This window comes from Osmerus eperlanus, chromosome 18, assembly GCF_963692335.1.
Source record: "Osmerus eperlanus chromosome 18, fOsmEpe2.1, whole genome shotgun sequence".
NCBI lineage: Eukaryota > Metazoa > Chordata > Actinopteri > Osmeriformes > Osmeridae > Osmerus > Osmerus eperlanus.
The window spans coordinates 2,332,050-2,345,808 of NC_085035.1; the positions used below are offsets into that span (position 1 = coordinate 2,332,050).

Here is a 13,759-nt window from a genome sequence, read left to right on the forward strand (position 1 = left end):
GAAGAGAAGAGGAGGACAGATGACAGGGGGAGACGGCGGAGAGGGAGGAGAGAAGCAGAGGAGGAGGGAGGGAGGGAGGGGGAAGGGACAGGAGGCTTATCCTCGATGTCTTTGTTTGGGCTGCATCAAGGACAACACGGAGAGGAGGAGGAGGGAAGAGAAAGAAAGAGGGAGAGCGGGCAAAGACGAGGGGGAGAGACAAGGATGGAGAGGAAGACACGGGGGGGGGGGATGGATGGCAGCACAGAGAAAACAGGAAACAAAAAGATAGAGAAAAGAACAGCAGTGCTGTTGGCGCGGCGGCCCTGACACGGACAGGAGCGCGGCCGCAGGAGAGACATCTCGCAGCGCTGGACCTGAGAGCCGTCTCGCAATCGCGACAACACGCAGCCAGGCATCTAGGGAGTCAGATGGCTGAGCGGTTAGGGAATCGGACTAGTAATCAGAAGGTTGCAGGTTAGATTCCCGGCCGTGCAAAATGACGTGTCCTCAGGCAAGGCACTTCACCCTACTTGCCTCGGGGGGGAATGTCTGTGTACTTACTGTAAGTCGCTCTGGATAAGAGCGTCTGCTAAATGACTAAATGTAAATCCATCAAGCCGGAAGCTTTATCTGGAACAACCCACCGCTAGACAACCCATTTCTCTAAACACACACAGAGCTGTTCTTTACGACAGGATAACCTGAAGAAAAGGATGAGGAAAGGAGGAGGAACATAAAAGAAAGAGCAGACAGCTAAACATGTGTTTTCCACCACGCAGTCGCCATCGACAAGCAGGAGATGGGGTCGGTGTCTCCGCTGAGCTGCGGTCTCCTAGCGTCTGAGCTCCACACACATACACACTACATCAGGAGTTGCTCCTCATCACTCTTGACAGGTCTCTTGTCTATCACACACACACACACACACACACACGAGCAGAGACACACATACACACACACACAATCGCATGCTGACTGGCTTTCGAATACAATTGTGTCCCATCCCCCACCTCCCCCACTCGACTAAAATGCGACCCAGATGACTGTCTAACTACAAAGGCTCCGATGCACACATTCATTAGAACAATATTGGGTTTATCCCGATAGATCTCTCCTCCCTCACACTTACCACACACCCCCCCCCCCCCCCCTTTGAAGGGGCTAATTTGAGTATTCAGCCCATATCTCATCTGTTCTGCCAATCCGCCACTGCAGAGAACAGACCACTGGAGCCGTCAGAGGCCGTGCGCTGCCGACCGCATGCTAAAGGCTCCGTCGACACACCACGCCGTAACTAGCTCGGTATGCAGCCCTGTGCGTGTCTGTCTGTCTGTCTGTCTGACTGTCTACCCAACCACACAGGCACAGACCTTCAAAACACGCTGTTAGTCACCAGGAGAGAGAGAACACAGGGGATATGCTCCCTCTGTCTTATCTCACAGAACCAGCCTGGATGGAATGCAGGGAGACGGTGTGGTAGGGGTGTGTGTGCCCTGTGGGGGTGTAACCGTGTGTGGGTGTGCGAGTCGGACTCGTAATCTGAAGGTTACCGGTTCGATTCCCGGCTGTCCCAAATGACGTTGTGTCCTTGGGCAAGGCACTTCACCCTACTTGCCTCGGGGGAATGTCCCTGTACTTACTGTAAGTCACTCTGGATAAGAGTGTCTGCTAAATGACTAAATGTAATGTAAATGTAATGTGTGTGTGCGTGTACACCTGTGTGTATTCCAGGTGGGGTGTGTGCCCATGTGTGTGTTTGTGCACGTGTACCCATGTGTGTGTGTGTACCCGTTTGTGTGTGTACGTGTGAGAGAGAGTACGTGTGAGAGAGAGTATGTGTGTGTTCTTACCTAGCTCGTCCCACAGCTGTCTGTACTTGTCGGTCATGGTGGTGCCCTGCTGTCTCCACAGAGCCAGCCTGGGGTCACCCATGAACTGCTCTGTGATCAGTGTCAACATCCTCGCCCCGTTAGAGTCCCTCATCTTCAGCATCTCCCTCACCTGCAGACACACACACACACACACACAGACATGACAACACAGTCAGTGAAGATTTTGGTGAGGCATATGTATTTAGTTACATGCTGACGGAATCTGTATTTGTTTATATACGTGTGTGTGTGTGTGTGTGTGCTACCTTGCTGAACAGCAGGTTGAGCTGTTTCCCAGAGCCGTGGTATCCTCCCTGGGAGAGGAAGAGCTTCACCTGCTCCTGGACCTGCTCCTCGTCCAGGTGCCAGCAGTTCTCATCATCCACACTGGCCCCTGCCGTGGGGTCCGGGGCCCCTGCACACACACACAGAGAGAGACACACATCCAGAGAGAGAGAGAGAGAGAGAGACACACATCCAGAGAGAGAGAGAGAGAGAGAGAGAGAGAGAGAGAGAGAGAGAGAGAGAGACACACATCCAGAGAGAGAGAGAGAGAGAGAGAGAGAGAGAGAGAGAGACACACACATACAGAGACGCACACACATCCACATTTATGCATACACACACACACAAACAAACAAGGCACAGTTACGTTCACTGTTTGCGGAAACACATGGATGTGTTAGTTTTATGATGATCAAACTGATTGCACACATGGATCTACAGAAGGGGACACCAGTGTTTATGTGGTCAGGCCCCTAATGGATAGAGGATTGAAAATGTTTAACACATGTTTAACACATGTTCCACAAGGAAAAGTAGACAAACTATCTCCAAACTGCTAACCACTGTACAGTCTATTACACACACATCTACAGTCTCATCACACACACAGTCTCATCACACACTTTCCCACATCCTGCATTCCTGCCGTGCACTCAGCAAAAGCATGGCCTGATCAAAGTGTGTGTGTGTGTGTGTGTTGGTGGTGTGCTCATACAGCCGGATCAAAGTGCCTTTCTTTCCTGCCTCCCGATTGGCTGCCTGTCCTGGTTCCTCTCTCTCCCAGAAGAGAGCATCCGGTTGGGGTTTCACTGGTGCAAGACTGAGGAAATCGAACCCAGGCACTGGAGCCTGAGCAGGCTGTGTGTGTGTGTGTGTGTGTGTGTGTGTGTGTGTGTGTGTGTGTGTGTGTGTTTGTGTGTGAGTGAGTGGAGAGGTTAGGATAGAGTTGTGGAAGTTCTATTCTCTAACCCCACTCACAAACACAGGTAATATAAATGGTTAAAAAAGACACTCTTCCTATGCCCCTTCATCCCCCCCCCCTCCCACCCCCCCCCCCCCCTCCCACCACCCCCCCCCCCCCTCGTCCTCCCCCCATCCTCACCGTGGAACTGGTTGATCTCTGAGTTCTGGGACAGGATCTCGTCGGCCAGTTTCTGGGCGGTGGGCAGCACCTCCGTGTGGTGGACGGAGATGAGGTACTGGACAAACTTCTGCAGCTGGTCCCTACTCATCTGGAACAGCGTCTCTGAGATGGGCAGGTGCAGTTTGACCTGCTCGGGCTTCCGTACGCGGTACAGGGACAGCGCCACCACGTGTGCGCAGTAGAAGATGTCCTTGTTGCCGCAGCCGCAGGTTACCGCGGTGATCTTGCAGCGGTCAAAGCTCACGCTCACGCTGCACGCCAGCTCGGGTTCCGAGGACGTGGCCGGTTCCGTCACCGTGCCGCTGAGGTGGAACCCTGCGGGGGGGGGGGGGGGGGGGGAACAGGATGGAACGTCAGTCGCCGAGAACGCTCAAGGCTGCTTTTATCTTCCTGTCTCTCTCTCCGTCTCTCTCGCTTGTTGTCACTCTTTCTCTAGTCCTTCCTGTCTCTCTCCTCTTCTTCCCCTTCCTCTCTCCGTTCCTCTCCATCTCTCTCTCTCCCTCCCTCTCTCTCTGTCCCTTCCTCCCTCTCTCTCTCTTCCTCCTTCACAGTGATTTCCCTGTAGAATGACTGAAAACTGCTGATCTTCAGAGGGGCAGTGTCTGACGACCTGCTAATTCAATAGAGCAGTAGAAACACACAACCTTCAGAAGACACACACACACACATTCTCTGAGGAATGTCTATCCAGGCTATATTTTCAGAAACATGACATTCTCAGGCTGAGAATGTGAGGTCGCAGAGAGGTCATACACCTTCAGGCCTACACACACACACACACACACGAACCCTTCTACAGAGTAAAGCTGAGCGACAACAGGGCAAAATGTTCTCATTTCCTTTTCATTTCCCTTGGACAACACCTTTCCTACTTCCCCAGGTCTGCCCCTCCTTCCTCCCCATCCTCCCCCCCCCCCCCCCCCCTCCCGGGTCAGGGGCACTGCCCCCCCCCCCCCACATGCAGAAAAGGCTGTCTGGTGCAGTCTCTGGACACAACACACCCCAAGGCTGTTTAGCCAGCGGAAGGCTCTGCTTCTCTGTGTGTGTCTGTGTAGTATATCATGTCAGTGTGTGTGTGTGTGCGTGCGTGTGTGTGTGTGCGTCATACACGTACACAATATGAATAGTGTGTGAAGGAGAAAGAGAAATATTGACGTGGATTTAGCCGTGACTGCAGTCAAATACCCTGTTCTCCTGTATGTGTTGAGGCAGCGGGGTGAGGGCTGGTCTGTGTGGGGCTGTAGGGCAGTGGGCAGCTGGTCTGTGCGGGGCTGTAGGGCAGTGGGCAGCTGGTCTGTGCGGGGCTGTAGGGCAGTTGGTCTGTGTGGGGCTGTAGGGCAGTGGGCAGCTGGTCTGTGTGGGGCTGTAGGGCAGTGGGCAGCTGGTCTGTGCGGGGCTGTAGGGCAGTGGGCAGCTGGTCTGTGCGGGGCTGTAGGGCAGTTGGTCTGTGTGGGGCTGTAGGCAGCTGGTATGTGTGGGGCTGTAGGGCAGCGGGGTCAGGGCTGGTCTGTGTGGGGCTGTAGGGCAGTGGGCAGCTGGTCTGTGTGGGGCTGTAGGGCAGCGGGGTGAGGGCTGGTCTGTGTGGGGCTGTAGGGCAGTGGGCAGCTGTTCTGTGTGGGGCTGTAGGGCAGTGGGCAGCTGGTCTGTGCGGGGCTGTAGGGCAGTTGGTCTGTGTGGGGCTGTAGGGCAGTGGGCAGCTGGTCTGTGCAGGGCTGTAGGGCAGTGGGCAGCTGGTCTGTGTGGGGCTGTAGGGCCGTAGGCAGCTGGTCTGTAGGGCAGTGGGCAGCTGGTCTGTGTTGGGGCTGAAGGGCAGCGGGGTGAGGGCTGGTCTGTGCGGGGCTGTAGGGCAGTGGGCAGCTGGTCTGTGTTGGGGCTGGTCTGTGTATGGTGTTAGTAAGGTGAGAGTCGCTAGCTTTCAGCTACAGAAACACTGCTCTTGTTTGCCTTTCTGGGCCCCCAGTGGAGGGGAAATTAAAAACAGACCTCATGTTACAGGTCTGACTTTGTCCTGCTCACTTCTCTGAGGTGTTCTACATGGTGACTGGAATCTTCTAGACATCTGACTTGCTCATTAGGCTGTGTTAGACTCACTCGTGTATTTTTTATTACATAAATCACTCAACAAAGTCATTTGGACAAGTCTGAATATATGACATGTTGTTCTTGTTGGGTGATTTACACTGTGACCATTTGCGTGGTTGAGGGGGAAAAGACCTTGTATATACACTGCTCATACAGACACACTGCTCATATTTCAATATCAAATATCACAGAATGAAACTTGACAAATGATCGAAGGGCAGAACCGTATTGATTAACCAAGTTCATGCAACCGTTATCCTGTCCACTCACAGCAACTTCACATTGGCCTACCATCAGCAGTTACATAATATCGCCATCACCATTATCTGGATGGGGAATTGAAGGGCTTAAGTTATTTCTGATGACAATTCAATACATCAGCCCCCATAATGCAAGCCTTCGCTCACACACACACACACAGTGGGATGTTGCTACAGGCCTGTGTGACAAGGGGACCCAAACATAGTCTGTTGGGAGATTGATAACTTCCTGTTGTCAGTGCCAAGCTCAAATAGACAGACGCTGAAATACAGGGAGAAAGAGGGAGAGAGAGACATTAAGAGAGTGAGAGACAGAGATGCATATAGAAGGACAGAGAGAGATACAGTAAATAGCCCAGACAAAGAGCCCAGAAGAGGGTTTTTCTTGCTGTTAAAGTCGGCTCCGCACACCACAGTGACACCCTGGAGTTACTGTAGAAGGATGTCAGAGATGGCCTCAAAATGGCTGCCGTGAATCCTGTGGCTTGGCTATGGGTCTGACAGGCACCCCGCCAAGTGACTCGCGTTAGACGACATACGCTACATACACAACATACTCCACATCCAAGAGCTGAAGGCTCGGATGGTTGGGACAGTTGGTCACTGAACATTTTCTCGTTCCCCTTTGCCCTTCCGTGAGAACTTAAACTAAGCTAGTTAGCCAAGCTAGAACGTCGGGTTCAATCTCCGCCTTCTTTGGCGGACTTCAGAGATTATCTGTAGAGTTCAAACCGACAGATGGAATTCCCATTTAATGTGTTATATGGCTTTTGGAAGACAAGCTTAGAGATATAGCTACTAAAGGCAGGATAAAATGGTGTGTGTTTTTCCGTAATGGTGCCGTAGCCTATCACATTGCGACTTTCTGTGGAGCTATCAGGCTTCGGAGCAGTCGAGACGACCTGGGCAGTTGGTATCGGATTCAACACTGCTGCGGGGTTTAACCCTGGTGTGGTATTGTGGTGCCCCGGTGACATTATGGTCAGCTGGGATCTGACGTCTTGACTGGGGTTGGAGAAACAGGTCCTGGGTCTGTGGTGGGGCAGCATCGTGTGTCTGGTCCTGTAGCCTATAGGTATAGAGAGACCCGCCAGCGATTGTGTTTCTACAATTTTCTTGTTTACGTTCAATCTTTTTTCTTTCTCTATTTTTCATCACACACACCTGCCCTATATTGAGGACAATTAACAGTGCTCTCATCGTTCAGTCCCTAAACGCATGATAAACCTGTGAGCACCTGAGTCGGTAAGCTGTCGATTCCGGAATGAGGACGCTGTGAAAGTTAACCGATTGAACAGGCGAGTAAGACATCGAAAAGGACGCGCTTTAAACCCCTATCTTGGGAGGAAGGCCATAATTAGCGCGCAGTCAACCCTAGCTAGCGGTAAAAACAGGGAGAGCATTCACGCACAGCTGACATGCTAACTCGGTTAGCCTCCTTGATGAGAAAGCCCGTTTCCAGTCAGTGTAGGTTACAGGGGAGCTAACGTTGTCATGCTAATGCTTCAGATGCAGTTGGACGTTTCGCACAGACAGCTGGTCCACACAGACTTTTCAGAAAAAGAAATTACGACTTTGTGACACTGTCAAGTTGAAACATCCATCTTCAGTCTTAATGTAGTAGGAGACGTGCTTCAGCAGATCGAATTATCAACGCTGACATGCTTTTTCTACCCGGCAACTACACAGAACATTCCTCAGAACGTCCTGGGGGTTAGAGGCGGGCGGGTCTTTTGATTCTCACATCTGTTGACTTCCACCTCAGGGGGATCCGAGAAGCCTCTCTGTTACCACGACGAACACAGGGGAAGAGCTTCTGGAAAGAGACAAGGCCTCCTATTGGCGGGAGGTTGTGAGACTGGGCGGAGTTATGGGAGGAGCTGGAGGAGAATGGAACACTCGGACGGAAACAAACACAGAACAGTCAACTGTTTCTGGTCAGTGAGCTGTAACACTTCTGGGTTGAACCATGACTATAAGGGAGTAGGTCTAGTAAGAGAGGAAAGAACTGGACTTGGCCAACTGTGGCTGGTGACTCAGAATCAGATATCGCAAGATGTCCCCAACCCTGCAGTCACAAGGGTGTCTGGAGAGAACCAACCACTTCAGACAAGATAGTTTTGCTTCCCCTAACTCACGGTTGCTCAATAAGAGTGATGGGAATTCACACCGCAACTAACTAGGAAATAGTAAGAATACTGATGCAGCAAAAAGTGCAAAAGTTCAGAGAGAGAGGAGATCTAAAAGGGTATAAAAAAAGGAGGATAAGTAGAACCAGAAGAAAACAACCTACATTGGCTCCTCCCCTTCCTGTGAAGCAGGCAGACAATATGATGACATGGCATCATGTTTCACACATTGGCATGCATATATACACACACACACACACACACACACACACACACACACAATCACAGCCTCCTCCTTACACAAGCACACATCTCCTCACATATATAAACAGTAGAAGTGCATGCACGTGTACACACACACACACAGCACTCCCCTGCTTGGGCCAGTCCTAGTCATCCATGGCCCAAAGCTGAACTATTGACGTCAGAGAGGAAAGAGAGAGAGAGACGCAGAGAGAGAGAAAGAGACAGACAGAGTGAAACAGAGAGGGACAGCAAGAGAGTGAGAAAAGAAAACTAAAGAAAGGGGAGTGAGAGAAAGTGAGAAGGGTAGGATTCCTAAACAGAGGAGCAGATCGCTAAGCTGGTGGGAAGCTTGGAAAGCCCTCAGCTGAGCGCTCGTATGTGTGTGTGTAAGTGTGTGTAAGTGTGTGTGCGCGTGTGTGCGGAGGCTTGGCGGCATGCCAGAGCCCTGAGCTCAGCATTCTGTCATGTACTTCCTCTCTTCCCTCCACAGCTTGCATAATACAGACCATAATACAGCCCTGCACAGCGCTAAGCAACCAGCCTTAACCCCCTCGCTACCGAAACAGACCATAATACAGCCCTGCACAGCGCTAAGCAACCAGCCTTAACCCGCTCGCTACCGAAACAGACCATAATACAGCTCTGCACAGCACTAAGCAACCAACCTTAACCCCCTCGCTACCGAAACAGACCATAATACAGCCCTGGAACCGAAACAGACCATAATACAGCTCTGAACAGCGCTAAGCAACCAGCCTTAACCCCCTCGCTACCGAGACAGACCATAATACAGCTCTGCACAGCGCTAAGCAACCAGCCGTAACTCCCTCGCTATCGAAACAGACCATAATACAGCCCTAACTCATTTACAACCAAACGGATGCCAGTATTTTACCCACCCAACCAACCAATACAAGGCTTCTTTTTTCTTTCTTTTTTGACCATCATGACCAGAGTGCTACTTGGTGGACTCTGGGCCCATTGATGAGAGCCTGGGAGAAGGTTTACAGGCCTGTGAAAGAGCAGCAGGCTCCTATAGAGCTGGCTCTAAGGACCCCTTCATGCCAGAGACTGCCCTAGACGTTGCCCGTTGAAACGAGTGGCTGGAGGGGGTCATTCTCAGCATTGTGACCAGGGCCCTCATTTAATAGTGTGCTCACTAGACAATGGCCAGCTACACTCCAGTCCATTACACACTGACATACACACACACACACACACCGACGTAATTCTTCTGTTCGTTTCACCCACCAAAGCTGTGCAGTGAAGCTTGAGCAATGAAGTGCCTCTCAGCCTAGGTGTGTGTGTGTGTGTGTGTGTGTGTGTGTGTGTGTGTGTGTGTGTGTGTGTGTGTGAGAGAGTGTGAGAGAGTGTGTGTACTCACAGCAGGGAACCTAATCTCTCCCCCAGAGACACACAAAACATGAACATGTCTCGGGGGAAAATACGCAGGGGGGAGGGGCATGGGAACCCTCAGAGGATCTGGTTACTATCTGCCTTCCCTGGCTGACACCAGATCAGTTCTAACCAGCATCAACTTCTGGTCGGAAGAATCCCGGGGAGGGGAAAACTGGCTCTGGATCAGTGGACACTGAGAAAACAGCTGACACAGTGGTGAGGAACGGTCATACTAGCTCAGGGTGGTTTGTGGGCGGGACAGCTTTTATTTTTTACTGACCGAGGATACGGCCATAAATATCATTTTCTTGACAAAAAGAGGGCGGGGGGGATTGCAGTTCTCAAAAGGTGGGTGAGGCATATGACCCCACCCATGTACAGTGAAACCTACACCCCTGTAGTAGCTAGCCATCCCCTGTACAGCACCACCCACACCTTCCTCGTCCGAAAGGAATCGGAAGAAGAATATTGGAATGCGTCTAACAATACGAAGCTTCGTCTCCATAGTAACCGATACCCCTGAATGCATCTGGAGGGACAAAGCTAGTGGACCTGCAGTGCCTTCGCTGAGAGAAGGGGGAGAGCCAATCACAGACGAGCTCAGGGGGGCCACCTTTACCCAGCAGCCAATGACAATAAGGAGAAGGCTCTGTGTACGGCAACAATGAGGGGAGTGGAGAGGGAGTTTGTGTGTGTGTGTGCGGTAAGAGTATTGTGCCTGCACATGGGGGAAGTGTGTGTGAAAAGGGGGCGGTGTGTGTGTGTAGTGGTGTGTGTAGAGGAAAGAGAAGGGGGGGAGATGCTAAACCAAGCAAGCTCAAAATGAGGTCAATGAGGATCTGAGTTAACTAGGTCAATCTGTGTCCTTCTTATCTTATTACTTATTCACCCCCCCCCCCCCCACACACACACACACACTTTCTGTATATATCTGGTAACAAACAGAAGGTTATCCCTCAGCAACACTTCGAAAGCCAGTTCAGGATAAGGGCTTTAGAACTAAAACAGGAACTCAAACAGGAAACTTGTAGCCTATCTTCATAGGACTGGAGCGAACCACTAGTTTGGAAGAAGACGTGTCTGAAATAACCCGTATCTGTGCGCTCCTCAACTTCCTCACCAGAGAGACAGCCGCTTCACAACACACGAGGAGGTGTCTGTCAGGTCCAGGCAACCCTGACCTCCACTTCCTTCTCCTGACGCCACGGCAACCAGAGTTTTATCACGTCCATTTCACCGGCCACAAAAGAGGCCTGGGATGGCGTTAGCGTCTAATTGCTGCCGTTGTGGCTCCAGAGAGGCTGGCCAGAGCCTGCAGAGTGCACCCTGGGAGGAAGCTTGGAGATCCAGAAAGAGGGAGAGGGAGGAGGGTTCGAAAAATCAAGCTGCATCTCCCACCGAGACAGACAAGCAGGAGAGGCCGTCTGTCAGACAGACCCTAGTCTCTCTCCTAGACCACTGGTAGCTAAACAGCCTTCCTCCAGTTCACGCCGTCTGTGTGCGACGTCACTACGTAAAAATGTTGGGACAGCTCCCTCTGTATTTGTGATGTGGAAACAAGCGGAAGAGGCACACACCACAACAGTCTTATCCATCTTTTACCTCAGTCAGGCCTGCAGGGTATCCAAAACAGCTCACAATGACACGGAAAAGGAAAACAGAAGATATGAGGTTTACAAGTGATGGTTCAAAGCTGTAATAAAAAGATGAAGTCCTGGTGTAGACTATATTTACGAGACAGAGACTGGTCTTTGGAGTACTGAGTGATTGTAAGGCAGAACAAGGAGGTTACTTAGCATTCCTAGGAAACTTTATTTGGATTCATTCTTAGCCAGGAGATGACTAGAGGGTACCAACCATTCTTAACTCCCACTTGGAGAGTCGTCCAAGCCTGACAAACAGACACAAAACACCAACACACAAACACACACCAGCCCTCCAGCAGGTTCTCACCAGGACAGGACAATGATCTCTTCGTGTCTAAGGACACAAAACAGACACTTGAGTCTGCATCTGAAAAAGCTGTTTTCCTCTCCTTTAAAAGACACACACACAGAGAGACACACACACACACACAGAGACACACACACACAGAGATAGACACACATACACACACACACACAGATAGACACACACACAGCCAAACTGGACGGGGACAGGGTCTGGATCTGATGGACTTCAGGCCACTGGAGACAGAGCGGGGAGGAGGGGCCGTGGGGTGAGAGAGAGAGAACAGAGGAAGAGAGAGAAGCAGGGAGATGAAAAGAGGCAGAGGGTATTTACGCTATTGATGAAAGAGAGAATGTGTTGTGAGCGTCAGCGAGCTCGTCCTCCCTGGAGCAGCTAACGATGTGGAGCTAACCCAAATATGTCGGCTTCCATTTCACACCCAAGCACACAGACCAGGAGGAACACAAGGGGAGAGTAGCATCTCCACACCTGGTCCAGGATCAGGTCTATATACCCTCCACACCTGTTCCAGGACCAGGTCTACATCTATATACCCTCCACACCTGTTCCAGGACCAGGTCTACATCTATATACCCTCCACACCTGTTCCAGGACCAGGTCTACATCTATACACCCTCCACACCTGTTCCAGGACCAGGTCTACATCTATATACCCTCCACACCTGTTCCAGGACCAGGTCTACATCTATATACCCTCCACACCTGTTCCAGGACCAGGTCTACATCTATATACCCTCCACACCTGTTCCAGGACCAGGTCTACATCTATATACCCTCCACACCTGTTCCAGGACCAGGTCTACATCTATATACCCTCCACACCTGTTCCAGGACCAGGTCTACATCTATATACCCTCCACACCTGTTCCAGGACCAGGTCTACATCTATATACCCTCCACACCTGTTCCAGGACCAGGTCTACATCTATATACCCTCCACACCTGTTCCAGGACCAGGTCTACATCTATATACCCTCCACACCTGTTCCAGGACCAGGTCTACATCTATATACCCTCCACACCTGTTCCAGGACCAGGTCTACATCTATATACCAGGCCTCCAGTCCCCCCACAGGCCAGACCAGGCAGACCTGGAGGAGACCGTCTCCTCGGTCAACAACAGTCCCAGTCGTCTGTTCAGCTCCAGGGCCCCAATGGAGGTTCAGGCCAAACAGAAGGAAAACAACCTTTTGAAAAAACCCAGAGAGCCAAAAGCTTCCCCGTCCAGAAACATCTCTGTCTCACCGCCTGTGGAAAGCTGTGTTCTGGTGGGTTTGGCACACACACACAGAACAAACTGAAATGACTCTGCTCAAAAGAGAGTGTGAGAGAGATCGGGAAACGGGGGGAGGCTGTGCGCCGGGTTGCGTTGCCGAGGCGGTGAGCTGAGGGGCGTGGAGGAGCCTGCAGGAAGAGAGACCACCTGTGCGCCTAGCAACAGGGAGGAAGCCCTGCGTATCCAGGTGCATGTGCAGCACTGGAGCTCTCCGTGGAGGGGAGGGCAGTGAACGTTGACTAAATGTTGCGTTTGCGCTTTGGGATTGTTGTGTTGTTCTTCCAGCTGTGACTGACTGCTTGGAGGCCCCCTGATCACACTCACACAAACACACACACACACACACACTTGTGCATCTATGCACAAAGAGAAACACACACACACACAACCTCCTTCCCCTGAGAGAAGTTTAGTCAGCTGTTCTTAGGCTGAATTTTGGTGTGTGAGAGAGAGAGACAGACAGAGAGAGAGAAAGAGAGACAGAGAGAGTGTGTGTGTGTTTATGTGTGAGAGAGAAAGGGAATAGGGACTCTTTATTTGAGCAGACATACTGAGATACTGGGACACATCTTCTAAAAGTGTGTTACGAGGTCCAGGGCACATAAGGAAAACAGCTCTGTCTCCTGCTCCTACGCCTGGAGATAATACACACGCTCTCTCTGTCTCTCACACACACACACACACACACACACTAGTGAGCAGACCCCTCTTTTTCCATGAGAAACACCTGTGTGACCTTTCAACCTCACCCTACTCCACCCTCCCACCTTTGAACTGCAAACAGGTGCTCCCCAGACTTGACAAATAACCTGGAAAATCCATCCCTGCATCGTGTATGCGTTTCTTTCTGACAATGCCAAATCAAGCTCACACACACACGATAACCTACACGATAAACTAAACACTTCCTGTGTTCTATTGTCTTGTTCTTAGCATGGAAACAGTGACTCAGACAGTCTCAAACAGAACCTTTTTTTTGTTCTTCAACTTTTAAGTGTGTGTGTATGTGTGTGTGTGTGTGTGTGTGTGTGTACGTGCGTTGTCGTTACAGTTTATTTTCCACCGGGGACGGCTGCACATTCACCTGCCAGTCATGTGACGAAACTAAAGCCAGC

The 13,759-nt window shown here is 51.2% G+C and overlaps 1 protein-coding gene across 1 annotated transcript in view; it reads right to left on the reverse strand.

The window, feature by feature from the left end:
* The window catches only part of zswim6 (zinc finger, SWIM-type containing 6), a 38,073-nt gene that overhangs the window by 13,622 nt on the left and 10,692 nt on the right, over nt 1-13,759 (reverse strand). The window contains 3 exon segments of the mRNA XM_062484085.1: nt 1,833-1,983; nt 2,120-2,268; nt 3,241-3,597. Of these exon segments, the coding sequence (XP_062340069.1) occupies nt 1,833-1,983; nt 2,120-2,268; nt 3,241-3,597 (657 nt within the window).